General features: G+C 36.7%; 1 protein-coding gene across 1 annotated transcript; it reads right to left on the reverse strand.

The window, feature by feature from the left end:
- Positions 1 to 10,326: 10,326 nt before the first annotated feature.
- On the reverse strand, positions 10,327 to 25,900 carry LOC110453919 (lysophospholipid acyltransferase 7-like). The gene is made up of 7 exons (XM_021503155.1): positions 25,658 to 25,900; positions 23,770 to 23,896; positions 22,623 to 22,782; positions 21,504 to 21,655; positions 20,148 to 20,356; positions 19,657 to 19,836; positions 10,327 to 15,935 (listed from the first exon to the last, which is right to left on the reverse strand). Exons 1-7 carry the CDS (start codon positions 25,879 to 25,881, stop codon positions 15,599 to 15,601), a joined length of 1,389 nt encoding a protein of 462 aa, XP_021358830.1. The 5' UTR covers positions 25,882 to 25,900; the 3' UTR covers positions 10,327 to 15,598.
- Between the last annotated feature and the right edge of the window lie 1,659 nt (positions 25,901 to 27,559).

Raw genomic sequence — 27,559 nt, forward strand, 5'->3', positions numbered from 1 at the left:
TAAATTTAAAATATTCTTTTTTATTTATAAAATATATACAACACAAAAGTTTGCAGCATAATTTGCTTCCACACAAAAACGACAGATATGGTCAAATCATGAATAGGTGTTTACTAATTACATTCAATTTAACTAAACCGAACAAAATTCAAGAAAATATCAGTTCATTGAAAATAAATTGAATGAATTTTGTTAACATTACTCTCAAAGTACGTCTGTCAGCAATAAGTAATAAGTAATTTATAAAATCGGTGGTTCAACATCAGTGAACGAAATAAATAAAAATGTCTTCTTTATTTTGAAATGTGTATTATGAGTTATCTCTCATTTTTGAAAATTGTTAAAAAAAAAAAGGAATACACAGATTAGAAATTAGAAGAAACAAAACGCCTTTGTGGTATAGGAAACCCACTATATTCATTACTATGATATTTATAAGTCACCGTTAGTTACATGACGTCGTCGATCGTTACTGTAATAAATAGAAGTTAACAATCTTAGTATTGTCATCTGTTACGTACAATCCAAATATTTGTCACATGGTTTCTGTTGTTAACGATAACATGAAAATCAGTGATAACATGAAGTGTATTTTTGAAAACATGAAGATGGTCAATTGTAATAGACAAACCAAAACATGAAATGTCTGTCTTGTACATTCTACTTTGCCATGAATACATGTAGAACAAATGCTGTCACTAGTGTTAAAAAATGTATGAAACAAAGATGTGCAAAATAATCTATGAATGTAAAGCCAATTGTTTGCAAATGATCCCAAAGGAGAAATATCAGACTATAACTGTCATTCAAAGAATGTCATTTACTACTTAGTATGTAAACATTGTGAAGAATTTTATTTCGGAAAACCTTGTTTACATGAACAACAAATGAGAGACGAGGAGTTAAGATATCTAAGAGTTGAAATTAAATGACAGACTGGTATGAGTCTAGTCTGGTGTTATACAAAGCTTTCAGATTTTACTCTTTGGATAAAATAGCTAGATCATTCCAAACTCCTTTCTTTATGTAACAGTTTTTAAGTATGACCTACCCACGACACTCCCTATAACCCTCGGAATATGAACGTAAGACACACACACATGAATCCCACCTTTACACTTTGGTAATAGGTATATTATACAAAAAATGAATTACACTGAGTCCCAAAAAGTGGCAATCCAAAGTTATCATTTAGATGAAAACATACTTTTAAGTTTTAAGCAACTTTTTCATTCATGACCTTACATTCTCTATAAAACTATACATCGTTTAATTTGCTTGACACTCAATGCAATTGAAATATCATGTGAAACCTTTATATTTGTAATTATTGTAGTATTCTGTGGTAATTAGGTCATGTGACATGTAATCTGTACAAAACGTACAACAAGCTAAGTTTATGGTGTAAATAGTCCCCTGTGACTTATATTTTGGTGACATAACATTGCTGACCGTTCAGGCTGGATGTGTTGCATTCATAGCACTATTTTGAAGCAATGCTTTATCATAAATATAACTATAATCAACGTACCTGGTAGTGAAGCTGAGGAGAAGTCTTCTAGGTAGGCGGGTCGAATGAACCATCTAACGGTTTAACGTCTGGAGTACTATATCAACAATTAAGGGATGCATTATAATTGGTATCTCGTGTGTTAGACGATGACCCAATTATGACCAGCCGCGCTGACAAAAACTACACCGGAACATATCTTAAGTAAATAATTATTACACAAACATATATCAAGTACTTGCATCAATGATGCAGATATGGTTGCTCTACTGAACGCATGATACAGATGCTGAGCTTTACTGACATATTATGCTTAAATGACTTTCGTACTACTACCTTATATATCATATAATATATTGAGACGAAGAATTGTTTATTACATATCTGGGTACCTATAAGTGTATAGGAATGCCCTATAGATGTTGCAGATGCTGAATATGACCTACATTTAACGTTTGTGTTACTTGGTTAAGAAGAATTGTATTAGGTTTATGAGAATTGTTTTTATTTTATCCATATAAGTGCAGTTTACTTTTGTAATTAAACAGTTTATCATCTTTTAGCGACATTAAAATACAAAAATACAATGAGAAAATTGTGCCAGCAAAGCCATAAAACGAACTCGCAATCGATGAAACTATGGCAAAATAAGAACTAAGAAAAACATGTCAAGAACAGGTGTTCCAGAAGGGTAAGCTTTTGCACAACATCTGGCATGTACACCAATTTCAATTGATTATTAAAAGTCAGGCTACATTTACATGTGTTATGTACATACAATAAGACTTGGTACTAAGTAATGTTTTGCCGTTTCTTTGTTTCCCGTTTTGTGTGTTGAATAAACTTTATTATGAATTGAGTTGTTGTTCGCCAATCAGGGCGATGCACCAACATGTCTCCTCAAGCACACACGCATACATCACACACATTGAAGCACGTCCTTAAATGACATCAGTGCTCAATAGTATGCTCATGTTCTTTGATTAAAATAAGACATTATTTCAGTAACTCTACCATACACGGTTGGTTCAGTTTTCTGCCGAGATCTCACAGACTGTAATTTATGTAACAAACAGTTGGGGAAGTTCTTTTTTTGAACAGCGTTGACAATGCTCCCAACGACGGCTTCTACAACTTGAATAAACTGATATAATGATTTTTTTGTGTGAAGATATATGTAAATATGTTATAGACAGAATAAACTCTACACAATGAGTAATAGGTAAGCGAATCCGTCTCATGTAACACACCGGGTTACAGTCAAGCGCTTACTAATGAGACATGTACGATTATAGGCAAGGATGTATCCTGACAGGTTCACTGTTGTGGCTATCGGCACGTTCAACAGAGAACGATACGATGGCCGATAGCGGCCGACAGAACACTCCTATTAGTCAAAAGTGTTCTGTCTGACATTTTGTCGAATCAAAAGAGGCCAGTTTACACATTTTGTAAAATGTGTAAACTGCTATGACACTTTGTCAATTCATGCAGGACAGTTTACACTTTTTACTTTAACAAAATTAACATTGAGGATAAGGGAGGGAAAGAAGGGAGTGAAAGTAGGATTATATTACAAAAGCTGAGAAGAATGTCTAAAGGGCCTGTCACACTTAGCTGATTTGGGTCGCCGGAGCCAAACCGGGGCAAAAAATTGGCGATTTTCGGGGATCGGTACTAGTACGGCAGCGCAACAGTAACACATTATTAATAACAGTAGTAAATCGTCAGGACATCGTCAGAACATCGGCGAAAAACTTAGCAACGGCAGACGACGGTAGAAATCTTTGAACTAGCGCCCAGTAATGGAGCGGCAGCTCTTCGGTGGCCTCAATGTGTACCGTACTGGTACCGATGTGATACCGTAGTACTACCGAATACCACCGAAGTAGTACTGATGTCTCGGTATAACATAGGCGGCGCATCGGTAACACTAAGGCGACAGAAAAGTGGTATTCGGTAGCACATCGCCTCTTACATCGTTAGGACAACGGTAGAACAACGGTATTACAACGGGAACGCCGGTACTGCATCGGTATTTGCTACGGTCAATCTTTTAAGTGCTTTAACGCTGGAGCTCTGCCGTTGTTAATATTTTGCTTCGGTTTAGTATCAGGCGATAGCGCGACATTGATATATTGTAAAGCCAACGATATGAGAAAAACAAGTAGGAGACAGCAGCAATGGTTAAATGCATATGTTGTTCTGATGTTGATATAGCCTCACAACATAATATATTACCGCAAATTATACAGACAATGACCATTCTTTTATATATGCCTGTTTAATTTACACGTTTCCAAAAAGAGAAATCGTATTATTTTGGATGTTTTAGCTTATTTTGAAAACAGCAAATTATATTTGTGATTTACCCTACCAAATTTGATACCCCAAAAACTCACTTTCAGTAGTATAGAGCGATTGTTTATACGGCGGGGGTGGCTCCGCCCAGTTTCGATCGTCCCCCAATCAGAACCCTCTGTCGTGTATATAAACCGACAACAATACGCTCTCGGGTCCGAGTCGTGCATGACGTTCGACCCGTTCCTGGCCTGGTCCGCGATGAAGAGTTGTGACTGCCGATCCACGACGTTCCACTTCTTTTGGTGCAGCACCGTGTCGAGATACCTCTTGTAAGGGTAGTTGCTTCCCAGTGAGGAGACCGACGTTTGCTGCAAGGAGCAATCAACTTGAGAGAACATCGTGTGGACCCCGGTCCCCGGTCGTCAAACGACACGATATCTTGATGCGACTGTTCTTCAAGTCCATGTAAGCGTTGGACAGAGGAGGGACGTTTTTTTATTGATCGGTCGAAATTCGATCCATTCCTTTGCCGCTACCCCCGTATTGACGGTGGGAGGTTCGAAGAGGTTGAGTGGTTCGACGTGATCCTCCTCCATCTCAGTCCAGTTGCGTGTCGGCGACTCTCTTCCCTCTTCTTATAGTTTGTTTACGCCGCAACTCTGCGCGGGCCATCTCCACGGCCTGAGCCACGGGGGTAACCATCTTGATGTTGGGGGTGTCGGTCGTCTTCCGATGATTAGACCCGCTTCCGACGACGTAGCGTCCTTTGTGGTAGGCCTTGGCTCGTCCCTCAGCCATGTCTTCCACGTGACGCATCGACTTGTCGTATTCGGGTACGTAAGACACCCATCTCAGCTGTTTGAAATCAAACATCTCCGTCACGACCATCGCCGTGCTTTCCTCAAGTGTAACGTGCAAGAAAACGGGCGAGCTCCGAGAACCGCCTCCCGCCAGTCATTCCCTCTTATGGATATCCATCTCCCGCTCTGACGGGGATGTAATACGGTCGGGCGAACGGGGCTCTCACTCGAGATCTCGTCGACACGTTTAGATTCCTCAACACTTGTAACGAAGAGTCCCCGCCACGGGATTCCGTAATCAAGTCACAACACACTAAAACACGGTCCAGACCTGGAGTCGATTCGAACTCGAGATCCATCCAAGAACATTACCATCGTCCTACGAGCTCGATCGCTAGATTCAGTTCCACCGGACGGACGGACGGACGGACGGACGGACGGACGGACGGACGGACGGACGGACGNCCGAGTCCCTACTACACAAAAACAAATACATGACGACGGAGAGGTGTTTTTTTCGGACGAACCTTCTTATGTCATTCCTCTGCCGTATCTAGGTGGATGGCCTGAATCAGATAACGAGCTCTTAGCAAACGGTGGAGAAGGTTCAAATGACGTTTCAGGCTCGTCTTCTTCCTCTCCAATGACACCCTACGAGACACGAGTCCTCGCAACATCGTCTCAAGCCTGGCGAAAGTGAGAGCGTCCCTCGTCATCACACTGATGCGTCCGTTCAAGACGAAGCTTGCCATCCTCGTTAATGCATTCATCTGTTCCCGGTTCATGGCGTCGATCATATAGAGTCTCGTAGTTCGATCGCCATCTCTTAGGGCTCTCAGAAAATAAATTCTCAAACACAACGTAGAGCGTTCCATGTTTCCCCAGAGGCAGTGTTTAAGCCTTCTTATAACTTTTCAATGCATCTTTAGATATCCAACTGTTGAACTTGTCGGGCCAACCCCACCACTTGACCAACACCTTGTTTCCCTTTCGCTGCAACACCTTCTCGATGCGATTTACGATCTCTTCTGCAACCCTCACCTTTCTCAATTCGGACACGTAGAACGTGCCCCGAATCCGATCCACGGCGATATCCGTCAAAGCGTATTGTGGAACCCCTTCGGAATTTCCCCTATCGATCACCGTGAAATGTTCGTTCGTCCAGCGCTCGTCGTATTCTCGATCGAAGGGCCTTCGCACGGCCGAGATGCGAATGTAGTCTCCGACACGAAATCTGTAGCAGAGCCCGCTCTTGGTCTTTCTCGGTCTCGCAGAATAATTGAGTTTCCGCAGACGCGTCTCGTCCTTTTCTGTCACACTCTTCGGAGCTTTCTTTACCGATCGGTGATAGGTGGCGTTGTAGCTTTCGGTGGTACCCTTCAACACGTCGACTCAACTACGAGGAGTCTGACGCCGGGTGGCATAACGAGCCAGTCTGGTCTTGATGGTTTTCAAGGCTCTCTCGGCATAATTGGCTTTCGGCTCGTTCTGCGTGACAAACTGTCCGATTCCTCGTTCCTTGGTTAATTTCCTCATGATGGAGTTACAGAATTCCGTTCCCTTGTCCGTCCTGAGCTTGCGAGGGACCCTGCCGGCGTCGAAAATCGAGCGCAAAGCCTTTACCATCTCCGATCCCCGCAGCGTGCGCAGGGGAACCGTCCACAAGTAGCGAAAAAACACGTCTATCGCCAATAGGAAGTAACAATCGTATCCGATTTGCTTTGCAAAGAATATTCAGCAGACGACTTAGAGCAACAAGCAAGAAATATCGCTATTTTGTATGAGGATGCATGGTTTGTAGTACCTACAGTACAACTTCTTGACTTCCATGCAAAAGATAAGATATCTCCAAACATATATCAATACTTCTTTACGCAGGTATTAAACTTCCCCAGTCCTATTCCTGAATACCCGTGGATGGAGGGAGCAGGACATATGGCCGAATTTGCGTATCTGTTTGGTCACACAGGCATGAACGAAATCGATGCATCCTTGTCTTCTGACGAAGAAAGGGCATTTACCGACGTCCTCGTCACTTATTGGACGAACTTTGCTAAAACAGGGCAAGTAAGCTATTTATTATTTACTAGGATTGTCATATCGGTCAAATCGTGGTAGACCGATTACTCGAACAATCTTCCGATCGAGTAATCGGTTGATCGGTTCATTTAGTTATCAAACAATAAACAACGACATTATGTTTTCTGTTTAGCAAATGTTCTATTCTTATTCTATACGTATTTACACCACATACATACATGTATATATTAATTAGCATGATAGTTTACTCGCGTATTTCAAGTTAAGCGCAGGTAATAGTTAGATGTAACCTCAGGTAGCATATTTCATGGACAACAAATGTCTGAATATAGTAAAACGGGATTCAGTTACAGTTATCTGTACTCGAAATCATATGCTGTTATATTGTTCTTTGGATCGACAAACGTTTTCATACAAGTTTGCTCATTCAAGTGTTTACTCTTCAGATTATATTTTCATCTTGCATGTAAACGCGAGTTCTACCTCTAAAAGTTAATAGTTAACAACTTTGTTTTCTGGCTTCCTTTTATAATCTGTTTATGTTATTGATGGTGTTGGTGGCATCTCTTAGTCAATCTTTATAATAGAGTACAAAAACTTGTAGCTTGTAGGTCTAAGCCAAACATGGAGCTCCCAAAAGGGGTAAATAAATGTCCGACTATTTGGTTATTGATTTTGGTAACCGGTTCGTAGTCTAACGACCGGGTAACCGGTTAACCGCCTAACCGTTGGCAACCCTATTATTTACACAAAGTTGTTCAACATGAATTAATCATTGCGCCTATGCTTTTGTTAACAAGACAGATGTCGAAGATACGTAACTAGTTCATCTCTTAAAATGTTCAAACTTACAGCATGTTCTCAAATGTTTATATGTGGTTTCAGAAATGAGAAAATCGGTCTAAATATGTGAGACATTGCTTTGCGGCAGTCCCCAACTCCTCTGTTACTCACGCATGGTATATTCCGTATGTACGTTGATATGTTATTGGACATAGGAATCCGAACGGAGATGACATGGTCCCATGGAAGGCGTTCAGTTCTAACGACCGGGACTATTTAGAATTGAAGTATCAGCCAGTACCGGGCCAGAACTTATACGAGAAGAGGATAAATTTCCTGTTACATGATATACCGAACAAAATCAAGAACAACGTCAAGATTGAGTTATAGAAATGTAACACTTATTGTTTGGATATACGCCATGGCTTATGAATCGAAGGTGTTGGACAGCCATTGTGCTAGGAGAAACATATATATGTGGTATTTGCCAGAGAGCAGTCTGACGTTACAATTGAAATGACGTCATAAAGTGAGTGTTAAACTGATGCTTCTAAAAATAGTAACACCGAGTTAACATCACAAATCACAGACATCCACACATGAGTATGATCCAGCCTCTGATGGTGTAAGGAAATTGTTAAAATTGTTATTCGTAACATTTGAAACGGTATTCAGCTTGAAGTCTCTCCAAAATCTTCCAAATCTATTTATCACCGGAACAAGAAATTAAGCTTGAGCACAGAATCGGAGTTTGAGCATGAGAATGGTTTCATGAATACGGGCCCGTATTCATAAAACCATTCTCGTGCTCAAGCATGGATTTTGTGATCAAGCCTGATTTCTTGTTTCGGTTATAACATAATAATAAAAACTTGGTATGTTTCTGATCATTGATTTGGAAAAAAAGACATTGATTGGGGAAATGTAAGATTTATTTAAATATAAGAAAACATTACTTTACTCAAAGAATAATTGATAACTGGAATAGTCTCCCACAAGATGTTATTTCATCTCGTAACGTATTTGACTTTGAGAAAACTTGGACGAATTCTGGAAAGATCTTGAGTTGAAGTACGATCATACATAGTCTTATGTATAGGCTTAGCTTATGTTTACCACATTGTATTTCAAATTATATTGATGTGGATATAGAGGAAGTAATGCCTGCGTCCAACAATATCCTATTAAATCTTATTAACAAAACAACAGAAAACAAAAGCCAAGCACTACCATAAATAATGTGTCACGAGTGAAATTATCTGTAGTACCGAAAACTGTAAAGTAACGTTATAATTGGTTTTACAGGTACCTCTCCCCTTTTGCTGTATATGTACATAAGTTTTGGAATACGTTTCAAAAATTGATTAATACTATTCTGATATCTAGTATCATCGACGATTCCTAAATGGACGAAAAGGCATTGTTTAATGTAGTTGGGTTTTTTGCGTCTACAGGTACTAAATTATATTTTGGCGGAACAATTTGACATACATTTTCATTTTTTGAACTTAAGTGTCACTAATGATCACTAAATGGACTAAATATTCATATGGTTTATTGAATATACTAAATTGTGACGTAGGTGTTTCCCTACTTCATATTTCTAGTGAGTACATGTACTTGTATTTGATCATAACATCGTCGTATCTGTCTTCCCAATCTTTCCGAGAAAGACTGAAGTCCCTGTAATATTTACATGTCCTACAGTACAGGTTTTGATCGTCTTCCTTCCCTATAGATACCTGGGGCCCTGCTTTTTTTAGTTTAAACATATTTATTGCCAAAATTAGACAAGGGATTAGGCACAAGTTATAACAACTTATCAACGCCTTCTCCCAATATACATTTGAAATGACATTACAATAATGACATTAAATATATACAATTATTATTACAACTTGAACTCAAAATTTCTTGCTGGATTTAATAAAGTTTTGCACAGAGCACTGCAGGTAGGGCGTAAGAATTGTACCTGCTGCCCCCATTGCATGATCGTAAGAGGCGACTAAATTTGGGATCTTATCTTTTCTCTTCTTTCTAAACAACTTTCTCCTTCCTAATGTCTCCCTTGACACTGCCTCACTTTTGGCCTTAAGTTGAGCGTTCGCCCCTGTGAGGAAGGCTCTGGGCTCTGTCCCCTGGCCGAGACATACCAGAGTCTGTAAAAATGGTAATTTCTACTCCTGCTTAACGCTCAGCAATTTAGGAGTGGGACGACTGGTTCGCCCGTTGTCAGTATAATGTGACCGGGTGGGGTGTCCTGCTGGGTATCTTCGGCAGTATGTTTCAGTGAGGTAGCACTATAAAGTCGGCATCAGTTCCGCGCTATCACAAGGAGACAAACACGAACATATCGCAGCCTCCCAAAACACACACGCATACACTACACACATGCATCTTGCACACAGTGGAGGCCGTTCTTAAATGACCATTGCTGTTGATAGCACGTTAAACATTACTAAACCAAACCGAACCGAGAAAGCTTGAGGGTTCTCACTATAAAGTAACGAATGATCCAAGTTTTAATTGCCGACAGAACACCAACCTCCGTCAGTGAGACGAACCCCGTATGGATGGAGTCATGTAGACGATATAAACCCGTCAACCAACCAAGTTTTAATTTCGGTTGACAACTGTGCAGGAGATTCAAATACTTTTACATTGTATCTATACTTTCAAATTAAGTACATGTAATATATTTGTTTATGATATGCTGTCCTTTTTGTCACGTTTTTTTTTTATCCCATTCTATAAAAAACGGATTTATATAAGGTTCATAAGCTTGTTTCCGGATTCTGTTTCTAAGCAGTAATTTGATAATTTGATATAAATTGAAATGTAAATGCGTGCATCAGAAAAGAAAAAAAAAGTTAACAACAAATACTGTCTGTTTTTTTTATTTAGGCTAAATAATATTAATAAATGTGTGTTGACATTTTAAGTTTTTCGTGACTCATTTTAATTCGAGTTAACTGTATTATGTGTTGAAGTCTATCAAAACTATCAAGTGTATTACGAAAGAAAACTGAAATCTTAGAGTCACACTTCTCACCAGACACATATACCTCACTGCTAAAATTTAACCACAAATCTGAAGTAAGTCTTACCATCTTGACTAACATTTTTAGGGAAAAAACATATTTGCACATCGCCATCATGAGTGTGCGTTAATACAAGTTACTGCGTCAACATTTTAAACAACTTTAATGGTTTTATTCTTAGTAAACAATATGTTTATCTAAGATATTAAACCAAAACAAAGGAACAGCCTATACTGTTGTTATAAAATACGCTTAATGTCGAACCTGGTTATTTCAGTCGCCACTAATCGGGATGACACAGTACCCAGATATAATATTGGGAAAGGTGTTTGTTGCTCAAATTGTCAGTAATTTTACCGTTTACGCTGGAAATAATTGAGGCTAAACGAAATTCAACTGTACATGAAGAGCTGAACGCTAAACAGTCCTGAACAAATATTTCAGATGCAAATCCAAACACGATGGTAGCAACAAATTGTCCATTCCCGGAATTATTTTCAATAGATTTTTGAAAGCGTCGTCGGAAATGTTCAATTATCACCAAGTCCCTCTCCAACTTAGATATCCGGGATCAACTGATGTTATATAATGTTACAATGAAAAAATATCAAAATAGAACTGTCGTAAAAATCGTGACGAATTGTAGCAAAGAGTCATTCAATTACATGATTTAAGAGAAAAATACGCCCCGACCCATTGACCTCTTATCTACAACCACTTCAGCATGTGTTTGTTCCTAATTACTGACAAACAAAAACAGTAAATGTGGGTCATGTTCCTAAACATAAAAATTATGAAATTGATGATTTAACCAATTTTCGTCAACTGATCATTCCACCTGAACTTTGAACCAGTCTTTTCTATTGAATTCGTTGTTCTTTATCCTTCAACCTGACTTTTAATTCTCAAACCTTGTATGCTTCCGTATTCCATTCCGCGTTTTGACATTGATATTTTCAAACTCCTTTAACGTTCGTCCACACTTTTGACCTCAGTTTTCCTTGTGTTTCTGAGTTTTGGAAGCCAATCAAGCCCCAGAAAGAAACAAAACCATACCTGAAGGAAACAACAGTTTATTACAAATAGCTTAATATACAAATAGAATATATACGTAAATATATCACAATATATTTATATATCTATATATATGCAAGAAAATACAGTGATTTCGAAGTAATGTACATACAACTAATAGAGTATTAAGGTCTAACCCAATACCGTGAATATAATCAGCGTCAAACGGATTTTTTTTTGTTATAATTCAGAAGTTCATGATTTAGTTGTTTTTATTCAATGAACTTATTTAGAATGCAATTGTTTTATATTATTTTTAACATAGCTGATAAAAGTGTACATATATTTGTTTCAGTTATGAAGATGAAATCATCCATAAAATGTCGAAAAACACGATTGCATGTCAATTGAAGCGGAGACAAAACATGATTTGGTCAAAGCTGGAATCTTTGGTAGCTGTAGAACCAGAGTCGTCCTTAATGATTATAAATATATTTTAACATTATTCTAATTTTCTGTTGACATTAGAAGTACCATTTATAAAATATAAAATTGAATTCTGCAGTATAATTATAAACGTTCATCACAAATTTATGATACAACGTTGTATATATGAACTTATATCTAACAAATAGAACCCAACCTGCAATCTAATTAAAATCAGAACTCTGGGCTTTGTTACCTATACATGTGTTGTGCAGGTAACCAAGCAAGCGGTCTTGTGAGGTCGGACTTTAATAAGATTGTCCAGCCTGTATTGAAGTGGTCATTTAAGCAGGTGATCTCTTTCCAGTTCCAGTTTAGTTAACATGAAAATAACTGCAACAGTGAGTTTTAAAAGTATTCTGCTAAATAGATGTGGGTTAACGTACTTCGGCAGATTTTACTGTGCGGAATAACTTAAGTGTACTGATTTAATGAATACTCATTTTGTGTGACTAAGCTTCACACAACTTATTTATAAGGATTTGAACTGGGGAAGGACCTACAATATATAAGACACAGGTACATTGTTCAAATATCTCTAAATAAATCCCTAACCATTTCACCCCTATGTAAATTTAGTAAACTCTACCATGCATTGATCTGGTTGAGTCCATTATGGTCTACAGTGGTGAAAGGGTTAATCAAAATACATCTTGCTACTAACCCTTAAAGTTTGATTTCTGATACCCCTCCTCCTCAACTCTGGGGGTATTTCAGCACCAACCTGCCCTGTGCCAGGATAAATTCAGCACAGAACAACATGAAATAAGGAATGACCTCCAGATTTACACAAATGTAGAGTTTTATTAGCAAGGCAGAGAGGAGCCAGTAAACTAATTTGGACAGTAAGTTGCAATAGTATATGGCGGTATTATAGTAGCAAATTTTAAATTAGTTCAGTAATGATCATTCTTGTTACATCATGAAAAATAGAATCCTCAATAATTTCCATAATAGGAAATAACTGACTCATTCACATTAATACCCCATCCCAGTTTAAAAAATACATTAATGTTCATGCAGGTAAAAATTGGAAAATACCACACATGATTTTAGACCTGTACAAAACATTTCTGCGACCTTTTTTATAATAACAATTCCTGTAAAGTAAACACTCAGTCTTGTGAATGTCAACATTCCATATAAAACGGAAAACAATATACATTTTAGAGGTACAACCTTTTCAAAAGGACTTTCATTCAAACTAAGATTGTTTTTCTCTCACTTTATAATAAATAGATAAATATCATCTTTAAACACACAGGTATAAGGATTTTTTTTATGGAAGTCCCTATAGGAGGGCTGGACCAAAAGGCGAAGTTAAATTTTGCTTCTGTAAACAGTTGTGCTATTTTTAAGAGCATCTATTTTTATACACACATAGAAAAGAAAGATACTTTTCATTTTCGATTGGTCATGCTGGAAATCAAATGTTGAATTTTCTACTTTGAATACTTGGACTAGACAAAAGAAAGTGTAATATTAACTATATTGCTAATGGAAGTAAATGTAGGTTGTATACAACTTACTATGAATGTCCCTTTACACAAGGAGTAAATCACAGTATATAAAATATACTGTAAGAAAAAATAAAAGGATCAACCTTTTGTAACGATGTATCAACAAAATAAATTGGAATATAAAACATTTCAGTATATTTTTGCGAATCATTTCTCTCTGTGGCAATCCCATCATCCCTCTCTGTAATGTAACCATACAAAGAGGGGGCATTTCATCACAACATACTGAAGCCTCAACAAATAAGTTGACCTTTTAGTCCTGATAAAGCCTCAACCAACATTAGAGGCAAAACTTTATGTTCCTACAAATAAATCCCCACTTACTGCTGACAGTGGAGTAGACAATAACTAAATCCCCCTCTATTATCTATCTTTATAAAGCAAAGTGTCGCACAAAACAACCCACATACCTACAACTGATATCCATTCTATGACACTTATGCATAGAAATATTCTTAGAATAAAATATAGACTTTTGATTGCAAACCTTTGACATACATGTATTCTGTATACCATAAAACATTTTGATACTTTCCTCATTATAAGACATATTATAATAGATTACATGCCATCAGAACTCATATTTTTCAAGACTAAACAAACTTAAACCATTCAAATTCAAACTACAAAATAAGTGAAAGTTGCATGTTGTGGAGTAACTACAGGATCATGTGCTTCAATTTTACTTCTATCATGTTTCTACAAACATTAAAATATCAACAATGTTTTCTTTACATGTAGACAACACAACCAGATTCATATTGTCTGTTTACAATACTTCCCGAGTTCTATATACACTGTCTGATATGTTTTGTTCTACTGATATCAATCTTACGGAACCCAGTACCACTGCTGAAAACTGTGTCTCTGCACTGAAAACCAATATTTTCGACATGACCATAACTTTGATCAATATTTTTTGAGAAGGAAAGTATCCAACTGTGCTACTGTTACCATATCCAACTGTGCTACTGTTACCATACCCAACTGGGCTACTGTTACCATATCCAACTGCCCTACTGTTACCATATCCAACTGGGCTATTGTTACCATATCCAACTGTGCTACTGTTACCATATCCATCTGGGCTATTGTTACCATATCCAACTGCCCTACTGTTACCATATCCAACTGTGCTACTGTTACCATATCCAACTGCCCTACTGTTACCATATCCAACTGTGCTACTGTTACCATATCCATCTGGGCTATTGTTACCATATCCAACTGCGCTACTGTTACCATATCAAACTGTGCTACTGTTACCATATCCAACTGCCCTACTGTTACCATATCCAACTGTGCTACTGTTACCATATCCAACTGTGCTACTGTTACTGTTACCATAACCAACTGGGCTACTGTTACCATATCCAACTGTTCTACTGTTACCATATCCAACTGGGTTACTGTTACCATATCCAACTGGGTTACTGTTACCATATCCAACTGTGCTACTGTTACCATATCCAACTGGGTTACTGTTACCATGTCCAACTGTGCTACTGTTACCATGTCCAACTGTGCTAACATTAGATTATTTAGATTTTTGCTGGCACAGCTAGCATCCAGCAACTGAATCAATGACAGGCATCACAAAACCGTAAAACACTCATTCACACAATATCATGATAACTTCAATTTTGTAACTAAATTTCATTCCTAATTGTTCCATGAACCATATTTTATTTGTGTTTACTTAATTTTGTACCTTAACAAAGGTAGTAACAATTTAAAATTACTTTATATTTCACAATAATATACATGTACACAATATAAAATATTTCACTTTGATCTCTTTCGGCCAAACTACAGAAACACACATATTTCCACAGAGCAACAACAATTTTCAAGCGCTGTACATCCTGATTAAGTATACAACTCTCCGTAACATGAAGGAATACACTTTGGTTTTACTTTTAGTGGTGAGAAATACACTGTGGTTTTATAAATAGCGGTTATCACAATTAGGCGCTTCCAAGTAAGTGTGGAAAATGCTAAAATATGATGTTGTGTTTTTCCTGTTAATGTGTAACATTTCTCACTTATATTGTACATTTAGTTAAGTAACTCTGTCAAACATAGGATTTTGTAGTATTTTCACTCTCTCTTTTTTTCACTCTTTGGTAGCGGTCGAAGACGACCAATTACTATAAATATGAAACCTATAATATGTCCAATAAAAAAGACAGAGTGCCAGTATGCTAGTGTGTAGTCCATTCTTAGCAAGAGGAAGCCCATACACATGTAGTCAAATGCACGCATCTTTAAGAACCAGTTTATACAGTCAAACATCTTGCCGGCGTCCCCTTCCTTCCTATAAGCACGCACCATTCTGTCTTCTGCAGCAACAAAGATTGGCACCAGTCCAAAACTAAGGTAATATCCGGGGTGGACACCGTGCCAGAAGGCACTGACAGCCATTGTTATAGCAACTCTGGAAAGAAAATTTAATTAAGATTATCATGTGTTAAACTTTTTATGATTTTGATTGTAACACACATCCAATCATCCTCGATACTCCGGAATTATGCTCACTGCACCCCTGTAATATGTCATGACAAAATTGAAGGCTCAGTATGAGCCACCTTGTGAGTGAGACAAGATGTTTGATCCTTTGACGAACATCAGAAGACTCACGCAGTAGCATGACAGTAACATTGACTGGCTTTGAAGTCGAGTGTAACTCTTCTGTAATTATCAGCCTTATGATTGGTCAACTTTTTTTTCACCCGAGACCAATCTATAAGGCTGATTGGTCAACTTTTTTTCCACCTGAGACCAATCAAATAGCTTACAGCATGCCTTAAATTTTGCGTTGATATTATAAGTATTAGATAATGGAGTTTGGCATTGAAGATCCACATCTACATGTATATATCAAATCTTGGTGCATTGCTTTTATTAATTGGATATCTCAAAACTTTGTATGCATTGTATTTTAGTGCAAATGACATTGTATTTTAGTGCAAATGACATTGTATTTTAGTGCAAATGACATTGAACAATGTGTACAAGTACATGATGTATTGTCCAATATTTATAGGAACTCTCCATTTTTGTATAGATTGTTCAGGTTTAAAGTCCTTGTGATGGCTAAAGTCATAAGTAATGTATGGGCCCAAATGATGGAGGCTATTAAGGCTATGTCACAAAGCCATTACCCTGGGATTTAATGCTATATCTTGAAATGAAGAAGCAATAGATACCAACAAGTCATGTTATCTGAAGCTTGGCTTACTGCCATCCATTTAGCGCTAAATGTCCAGCCGTGAAAAAGAAGTATGAATCTAAAGAACTCATTGGTTTGCCTGTCAGTGGACAGAATTTATAACCCAGATGGTCGCTTTAATTGGGGAAATGCTTAATAATATCAAGGCCGAAACCAAAAGCAGGGTAAACCCTTAGGTGTCCAGGAAACTGGTCAGTACTTACATGTATTGCATTACCTTTTGGAACTTCATAATTGACAAAAAATGCTAGCAAGTACTTGTTTGAATGGTCCTCAACATTTCTGAAATTTTATGACAAGTTTTATGACAAACAAAAAATGCAAGCCAGTACTTTTTTGAAACCCTTTGATGTACACAAGAGGCTAGACTTATCAGAACCCTTTGATGTACACAAGAGGCTAGACTTATCAGAACCCTTTGATGTACACAAGCGGCTAGACTTATCAGAACCCTTTGATGTACACAACAGGCTAGACTTATCAGATCCCTTTGATGTACACAAGAGGCTAGACTTATCAGAACCCTTTGAAGTACACAAGAGGCTAGACTTATCAGAACCCTTTTATGTACACAAGCGGCTAGACTTATCAGAACCCTTTGATGTACACAAGAGTCTAGACTTATCAGAACCCTTTGATGTACACAAGAGTCTAGACTTATCAGAACCCTTTGATGTACACAAGCGGCTAGCCTTATCAGACCCCTTTGATGTACACAACAGGCTGGACTTATCAGACCCCTTTGATGTACACAAGCGGCTAGACTTATCAGAACCCTTTGATGTACACAACAGACTAGCCTTATCAGAACCCTTTGATGTACACAAGAGTCTAGACTTATCAGAACCCTTTGATGTACACAAGCGGCTAGACTTATTAGACCCCTTTGATGTACACAACAGGCTAGACTTATCAGATCCCTTTGATGTCCACAAGAGGCTAGACTTATCAGAACCCTTTTATGTACACAAGCGGCTAGACTTATCAGAACCCTTTGATGTACACAAGAGGGTAGACTTATCAGAACCCTTTGATGTACACAACAGGCTAGAATTATCAGATCCCTTTGATGTACACAAGAGGCTAGTCTTATCAGAACCCTTTGATGTACACAAGCGGCTAGACTTATCAGAACCCTTTGCGGCACAGTAGAGACTAGCCAGTACTAACTTGAATGGAGCTAGACTTATCAGAACCCTTTGATGTACACAACAGGCTGGACTTATCAGACCCCTTTGATGTACACAACAGGCTAGACTTATCATACCCCTTTGATGTACAAAACAGGCTAGACTTATCAGAACCCTTTGCTGCACAGTAGAGACTAGCCAGTACTAACTTGAAAGGGGCTAGACTTATCAGAACCCTTTGATGTACACAAGCCGCTAGTCTTATCAGAACCCTTTGATGTACACAAGCGGCTAGACTTATTAGACCCCTTTGATGTACACAACAGGCTAGACTTATCATACCCCTTTGATGTACAAAACAGGCTAGACTTATCAGAACCCTTTGCTGCACAGTAGAGACTAGCCAGTACTAACTTGAATGGGGCTAGACTTATCAGAACCCTTTTATGTACACAAGCGGCTAGACTTATCAGAACCCTTTGATGTACACAACAGGCTAGACTTATCAGAACCCTTTGCTGCACAGTAGAGGTTAGTCAGTATTTTCTTGAATGGGGCTAGACTTATCAGAACCCATTGATGCCCACAAGAGACTAGCCAGTACCTATGGTGCTAGACTTTGAAGGAGCTTTTGATGCTAGCCAGTACTAACTTGAATGGGGCGAGACTTTTCAGAACCCTTTGATGCACACAAGAGAATACTGGCTAACCTTTAAATCTTCTGCAAAAACTGTCAAAAGCGCAGAAACAAGCTGCAAGATTACTGTTGGATGCTCCATTTGATACACCATCAGTAGAAATGTTTTCTTCATTAGGGTGGTTACCAATTGGCGAATATCTGAAATTCAAAAGAGGTGTTATGGTGTACAAATGTATAAATAATCTAGTTCCAGGATATCTTTCTAATCAATTTAATTTGTCTACCAACAGATATACTAGAACAGCATCCCAAAACTCTGTCAAGGTACCCAAACACCGTACCACATTTTATTCCAATCACTTTTTGGTACAAGGGAGCCAGATTTGGAATAATTTACCGGTTGAAGTACGACACTCTTCCTCCTTGACAAAATTCAAACAAAATATGATTGGTAACATTAAGAATGCGGTTTAATTGTCTTTTATTTTTACTATTATACTTTTTAGATACAGCTTTTATTTGTTTTATTTTCGCTATATTAGCATGTATTCTGGCAATTTTTTAGCTTTTGCTACAATAGCATATATGTAAATTAGACAATTTGTCTTTTAATGAAAACCATAATGGGTTAAGCACGGAATATGTTTCGTTGCTTCTGTGATAATTTTATTGTAATTGTATTGAACGACCGTTTAAATTATGAAATAACTGTGATATGAATTGCTGTTTAAGTAAGACCAACAATTATTTTATGCACATTTATTTGCTGTGATACTACTTTGTCTTTTAACTAACCAATTTTACTAACAGAGGACCCTGTGGAAGATTAGCTTTGCTGAACAGGTTTTGTATCCTCAATAAATATAGTTTATTATTATTTGCAAGAACTTACCATACTTGAATGGTGTGAGTCTTTACAGAGCCCTTTGATGCATACATGAGACCAGCAAGTACTTATGGTGCTAGACTTTGACAGAACCATTTGATGCTAGCCAGTATTTACTTGAATGGTGCTAGACTTTTTGGAACCCTTTGATGCACACAAGAGCCAGTACTTTTTTTAATAGGGCTAGACTTTGATACACACATGGGGTAAGTTAATACTTAACAACCATTTTAATACTTAACAACAATTTTTATGTTAGCCAGTACTTACTTGAATGGTGCTAATTGTTTTGGAACCCTCTGATGCACACACGAGGCTAGCCAGTACTGCACAGTCATGTTCCAGCTCCTCAGTCCGTCCCGTACTCTCGGTGCCATGTCACAGCCATAAATATCCAGGTTGTGTATTGTTTCAAAATCATACTGTATGTCTTTTACATCTTTGGATTTTCTGGAAATACAAAGACAACAACTAAAGTGTTTGTTAAATGTAGAAGGTTACAGATTAAGATTGAAAAGTGATTCCTATTGATATCTTTGGAAATTATAAACTTCTTTCCAAATTTCAAGTATAACTTAGCTGAAAAAGACTTCTAGGATTAAACTTATCATAAAACTTCATTGTAGAAAAAATTCTAGTAGTGAACTTATACTATATCACAGAGAAAGTACATGATATGTAAGGTTCATAAAGAGAGAAACAATCAAAATGGCACAATCATAAAATCAACATTATAGTTCATAGAAATAAACAACACATACGCTTCTGCTAATGCTGATAAATCTGTGGGGCCTTTTCCACATTTAGCCTTGCATTGCACTGGATACGCCCCAAGTGTGGACGCCATTGACATACACTCGGATACCAGCCATGCAATGTACATCCGGCAACGGAATATTGTAAACATCGGCACCATGTAGAACAGTCGAAACGGAAAGGAATGCGTAAAAAACTCATCCGTTTCTACATACTGAAAAAATAAACAGAAATGTTCATATTACTTCTAATTCAGCAACATGCAAAAGGACAGTACAGTTGGTGGAGTCTTTAGATACTGACTGCATTCAGTATAAATGATGCTCAACATCATATATTGATAATTTACTGCATCAATAAAAAAAAATCTGCATGATGGAAATATTGAAACTACTGGTAGTTAAAGGGAGGTAATCTTAAATGTCCCAATTTAAACAGAAAATTTGGTGCCATCCTACATGATACTTCATACTCTTTCTATTATAAAACTATTGCATCTAAAATTTATTCAATCCAACAAGTCAAGCTAATTAAGTGGAAAATTACAGTATTTCTCATTTTCCACAAAACTGTTAATACTCTTGCTAGATATTCAGTCCTAGCAAGCTTAACCAATGCTTAGCCAGACAGTCTTTTGGGCAACCTTATTTTTCATACATAGAGATGCCCTGGTTTGTTCCCTCATTGAATATGCCAGTCCTTGAACACACACTATCATGTTGATCAGCATAGAGATTACATATATCTAGCAGAGAGGCCACAGCCGTGTTATGTTACTAAAAGATGGCCTGCAAACCTAAGTAGANTTAATCTCTATGCTGATCAACATGTATGTGTGTTCAAGGACTGGCATATTCAATGAGGGAACAAACCAGGGCNCAACAAATAAAGACCAAAATGAATAACAACGAAATTGCTTTGAGATTTTTTTGGCTTTACTGTCTACTCCTAGCTGCTTCCATCTACTTAGGTGTGAATGCCATCTTTTAGTAACATAACACGGCTGTGGTCTCTCTGCTAGATATATGTAATCTCTATGCTGATCAACATGATAGTGTGTGTTCAAGGACTGGCATATTCAATGAGGGAACAAACCAGGGCACCTGCAGACAGGTAGGCTGATGGAATGAATGACAAGTAGGCTGATGGAATGAATGACAGGTAGGCTGATGGAATGAATGACAGGTAGACTGATTGAATGAATGACAGGTAGGCTGATGGAATGAATGACACCATCCTACCGGCACAATTTTTACTTTTACTGATTCATGTTTAATTGTTTATATATCTTATATGAACAATTATTAAAAAGTAAATACAGGTATAAAATATACCATATACAGAGTTAAAGGAATACTTACATGAATGCTGAAAAAGTATGAGAATCCAACAAATATGACGATAAGGATTGGAACAATTTTCATTCTTTTTACAAAAGGTTCCAGTGTAGGAATGTCTGCTGACTGGTCGTTGTTTATCATGTCTATGTACGTTCTAAACTTGTAATACGGACCTGAAACATGACGGAAGTACAACTTGTTACTAAAACAGGGCATAATAATCAATTGTTACTGAAACAGAGCATAATAATCAATTGTTACTGAAGCAAGACAGAATTGACTTGTTACTGAAACAGGGCATAATAATCACTTGTTACTGAAACAAAACAGAAGTATCACCTGTTACTGAAACATGGCATAATAATCAATTGTTACTAAAACAGGGCATAATAATCAATTGTTACTGAAACAGGGCATAATAATCAATTGTTACTGAAACATGGCATAATCATCAATTGATACTAAACAAGACACAATTAACTTGTAACTGAAACATGACATAATCATCAATTGTTACTGAAACATGTCAAAATTGACTTGTTACTGAAACATGACAAAATCATCACTTGTTAGGTAGCAGTATACAGTAGAGGGTTGTGGCCATGGGGGATATTTTTNAATAAGACAGAATTGACTTGTTACTGAAACATGACAAAATCATCACTTGTTACTGAAACATGACAAAATCATCATTTGCTACTGAGACATAACACAAGTATCACTTGTTACTGAAACATGACAAAATCATTATTTGTTACTGAAACATGACAGAATCATCATTTGTTACTGAAACATAATAAAATCATCATTTGTTACTGAAACATAATAAAAGTATCACTTGTTACTGAAACATAACAACAACATCATTTGTTACTGAAACATAACAAAATCATCATTTGTTACTGAAACATGACAGAATCATCACTTGTTACTGAAACATGACAAAAGTATCACTTGATACTTAAACATGGTCCAATCATCACAATCATATAACAAAACACAACCAAATAATCGATCTGCTGATCTTCCTGTCCATATGAATACATCACTGATTTACTAAATATACCTTATTGATTAATTTCCTGTATCGGTGAATACACCAGTGATATAACTGTATTTGAGAATCCACCAGTTATTTACCTGTAAATTGCCCGAGGAAACAAAACGCATACAGGAAGATGTCCACTGAGGAAGGAGTGACCTCCTGGTATTTTTTCTTCAGTGTCATCTCCTCTGATGAACAATCTTCTCTCTTGGTGGAGGTGTGTGTGTCATGGATTTCAAAACCAATGCCCACCATCTGTGGTGAGCAATGAAATCAAATATACTGAACATTCAGTTGGTGTCTAATACTGATACTACAAAATGCACTTTTAGAAGTAGAAGATTATTATTTTGGCAAATTTATATCATCAGCTAATGATCATAAGCAATAAATGTAGTGGTTTTTTTTTTTAATTTTAACTTATTTTTGGAGGGTCACAACATGTGTTCCATATCTCTGAGAGTTAGATAAAAAAATATTTTTTGTTACATTTTTACCAATGAAATATGAGAAATTATCAGTATGACTGAGGTGTTTTTTTCACTGCATTGAAGATAAATAATAGGATACCCTGTATTTTAAATTGTGAAGCTGATTGAGATGTCACAATGCAATGAAACAGTGAAATGTGGTTATGACATCTAATCAAATGGTTTTTTTGTAGCACCATATTATTTTGATCATATCACTAGCAATATTTGATCCTAAATATCTCAAAAATATCCTTATGCCTTTGCAATTTAGAATATCAATTAAAAAACAAAACATCTTATGATAATATGTCCAATACACACATGCACAACATCACACATCATATTTGCTTGCACATGCATGTAGTTTAAGAAAGGAATGAAGTGGTTCAGTAATGATATTTTTGTCATTTCTTTTTGGTTCTATTATCATTTCCATTATTAGAAAAAAATTACAATAATTTTGATATTCATGTACACTCATCTCTCAAATGCATTACATGCATGTGATATGTATCCTAATTTTTAGAGGCAAACCTAATCTTGATTTTTTATAACCAATTTGCAACACACAATGTAAAAAATCTTACTTGCTTTAGTATTTAATTCATGTTAAAATATCTTTAAAAATAATCTTGTTATTTTAACATTAAACACAAAAAAACTGTTATATATATGTACAATTTTTTTTTGCATTATTAGCATGATCTTATAAAATGCAAGCAAACACATGTAAGCGTTAATTACATAATAAGAGTCAGCAAGTTCCTACCCTTAATGTGAGAAGCAGCTGTACAGCATTAGACAGTGCTGGTGCCTGGGGTAATCCTAAGTAGTGACAGGTACGGAAAAACAGCAGGTACCCAAATCCCCAAAAGAATAAATAAGTGTGGCATTTCCTACAAAAGTGAAACAAAACTGTTCTTTGATGACTGAACATCACAATTCAACAAAATGATCTAGGTAATGCATCCATGCAAAAGTGAATGACATACCAAACAATGCTAGTAGTGGTAAGTGTTTCCTGATAATCAAGCTCAGGGTCGTATATTGACTTATATGCCATTTGGCACAATTCGAAAATGAGAGTGAGGTGAAGTGATGATGGAAAATCAACTAAATAAGCAAAAAGATCAACCCAGTCAAGTTCATTACATTCCTCCCTTTTTCTCAGACTTCGTCTCCAAAGGCGTAATATTGTAATATTACTGATATGGACTTAGAGGCAGTGTATGCCTGCGTCCATCAATTTTCCTATTTAGAAAACATCACTTTATTAGTAACAGCCCAGTTCCGTATTCTCTTGCTAAGCACTCGTCAAGCGTTTAAAACAAGAGTTGGCAAGTTCACCAATTTTGTAACAGGAGAAGAGAAATGCAACCGCCAGACTGGGATTCAAACCTAAGACCCTAAGAACACTAGATGAACACTCTACCAATTGACCTACCTGGTCCCCGACGATTGACCAATCCAGTTCTGCTACACTATGTAGTCAGATCCAGCGCATTCTGCCAATTGAGCTACATTCAAATGTAGCTGTATAGACCTATAACAGCTTTATCAATCTATCTTAAAAAGGTCTTTTGAGCTATTTTCACACCGTCTTTTAACAGTTTTTATTACTGAAGATATTTTTTTAAATGTTGATGCAATTGGAAAATTTTAAGTTTTATGAAATATAAAAACACAATCATAAGTTTATGCTTTTTGTAGTCAACATTTAATACCATAAAACCTATAGTATAATCGACTTTGCATCAGTATTATTAAAATTGAAGACATGAGAAATGATAGCTCAATACAGCTACATGTATAGATTATAGGTGGATATTACTATAATATATAGGTCTTTTAATTCACACTATATTATAGTGTATATCCTGTAAATTTTTACACTTTGCTACAATTAGCATATATATGTACATTACACTATGATAGTGTCTTAACTTGTCTTTTGTAACACTTGTGTGACATTCAAGTGTTCACTATTAAATTATTTTGCAAAAACTGTGATTTCATATGCTCTACTGTATATTTCTAGCATATCTAATTTGAAGTGTTGTCTTGTTTTTATATATATATATTCATAAGTACTGTGACCCTTGTTAAATTGTATATATGTTTTGTCGCAAGAATCGCACTACAGTGCTAATGTATGTTATTATTTTATTATGTTACATGTTGTATATGCGACGTTAAATAAAGCTTCTTGACCCTTGATCTGTAACAAAGGGTTACACTGGCAAACAAGTCGTTAGCAGATTCTTCCTGTCTTCAACTTTAATTCACAGATCATCAGAGATGTGAAAAGCAGATTGTTCAATGTAATTTATAAACTACACTACAATTATAAAGACATGAACAACTGGTATCAATACCATATCAACAGTTATTACTGATATTCAGAAACTTTTATATGTTGATATTTGGTGGCAATTCAGGACATAATAAAAATTACAAATGCACAACTGTTTTCAGATTCATTAGTAACACATTTTGAAATGTTTTTTGTTTTTGTGTGCACACTTTATATACGATAACTTAGATAAAATATAGTAATTGATTCAATGAAGCAACACAAAATAAAACCGAGATATAAACTGGTAGTCACAAGTATGTACTACTGTACGTTATGTGTGCACGGATTTCCGGGAGCTTACCCCGGTCCACTAATTTTTATCAGGATACAGCTGATTAAGGTGGTCACGATTGAGTGACAGATGTGCCATCCACAAGTTAAACAGATGATTAACACCCCCATGACGGTACATATCGCCTTCTTCGTGAGCGAACTGTTGCACAGCTTGACGACATGAGCAATTGGTAGCGATACAACAAGGATAATACAATATATCACGTCGTCTGAAAGTTCAGGCAGCTCCATGTTTCTTTTCCACTTATCGACCTCCACGACAGGAGAGTCACCAAAGGGTACATAACCTACATTTTTCCCGCAAAAAAAATCAGTACACGATATCCATGTTCCCATAAAGTAATTTAACAGCGGATCCACTTGTTCCCATAAAGTAATTTCACAGCAGATCCATTGAATATTGAATATTGTATTACTCACAAGACTTCAGTAGATGTCATATTTTTATTATTACCACGGAATAAGATTGAAAGTCCGTGTTATTCCGTGTAATACTATGTAAAAAAGTTCAAGAGAGTATAGGTATGGGGTGACCGTGTGGGGAAAGTCTGTTTCATTCCTACTCAAGATCTCAAAGTCTATTCTCACTTTGTTTTCATCAACTTTTAATAGGCACTTTAAATTATGGTCTGAAACTTTGTTTTATAATTGATACTTTAAAAAAATATTTTGCAACCCTAATATTTTGAGGGTAAAAAAAACACGGATTCGAGCACACATGAACACTGAGTCGATCCGTTTTATTGACACAGTGAACTTTCATCCGATAAATATTAAATTAAAAATAAATAAGATCGTAACTAATTTTTAAAATATCATGTACTTTATGGATTTTATATGTGTATTCCGATACATGATCTGTATGATCCTCTACACCGAACTCCAACACGGCATGAAACATACACGATACACGTATGTTACACATACAATATAAGTAATTATGAAAGTTTGTTTATAAATGGACACCACATGATTAACAAAGTATGTTAGCTCTGCAACTCATCCAGTTCCTGATCAATCCAATGTTTATCGAGTCTTTTTTTTAAATGTATTTATTGATGGTGCTGATATCACATCCTCTGGAAGCCTGTTAAATAATTTTACTACCCGTTGGGGGGAAGCTCTTCCGTTTTTCACTTTTTTAAAACCCCTACGGGCCTTGTACCTTGTCTTTCGGAAAAGTCCTGGCACAATTAAAAGAAGTCCGACGCTTTTCGATCGCTTCTATCGCATCACGTGTGAAGCTCAAAGTAGGTAAGTATAGTATTAAACCAATCCGGATATGACATATATCTAAATCCCAGATTATTTTTTTTCGTTGCCCTTCTCTGGACTCTTCCCAACATATCAATATGCTTAGTTTTATATGGGTTTTCATATCCTAAATTAACTCTAACAAGAGTTTAATATAGTAGCGGAAAGGAACGTACATTCACGTATTGAAAAGATAGTCGAATGATCGCGAACATTGAGTTTGCCTTTTAAACCGGTGCTCTTAATTGGTCTTTAAATGTTAGGGTATTGTCTATAAACACCCCCAGATCCTTCTCTTGGCATCATCTAGTGCTCTCTCAATTCACGGCCGATGTGCATGGATTTAAATTTTCCATGATGGAATTTCAAGAGCCATTTGTCGTTCCACTCAAAAAGTCTTTTTATATCCGTTAGGAAAGTGTCTATAGCTTTAAGTCCACGTATCACTCTGTACATCTCAGTATCATCAGCAAAAGGTAGCCAGATGACTTGAAAATATCTAGAAGATCGTTTATGTATGTTACAAACAGAGGGGTTCCAGAACAGATCCTAGGGGTATCCCCGGTGTGGGTACATGTACCCGGACAGCTCCTTGGGGTATCCCCGGTGTGGGTACATTTACCAGGACAGATCCTTGGGGTATCCCCGTGTTATT

Source organism: Mizuhopecten yessoensis, unplaced genomic scaffold (assembly GCF_002113885.1).
Source record: "Mizuhopecten yessoensis strain PY_sf001 unplaced genomic scaffold, ASM211388v2 scaffold7547, whole genome shotgun sequence".
Classification (NCBI taxonomy): Eukaryota; Metazoa; Mollusca; class Bivalvia; order Pectinida; family Pectinidae; genus Mizuhopecten; species Mizuhopecten yessoensis.

What these genes read in the sequence shown, in the direction of transcription:
- LOC110453919 (XM_021503155.1), bottom strand. Translation starts at nt 25,881, where the DNA reads ATGGAGCTGCCTGAACTTTCAGACGACGTGATATATTGTATTATCCTT. An exon ending in AGCTGCTTCTCACATTAAGG is followed by an intron (nt 22,783 to 23,769) that starts GTAGGAACTTGC and finishes TGCTCACCACAG; the next exon opens with ATGGTGGGCATTGGTTTTGA. An exon ending in CATACTTTTTCAGCATTCAT is followed by an intron (nt 20,357 to 21,503) that starts GTAAGTATTCCT and finishes TTATTTTTTCAG; the next exon opens with TATGTAGAAACGGATGAGTT.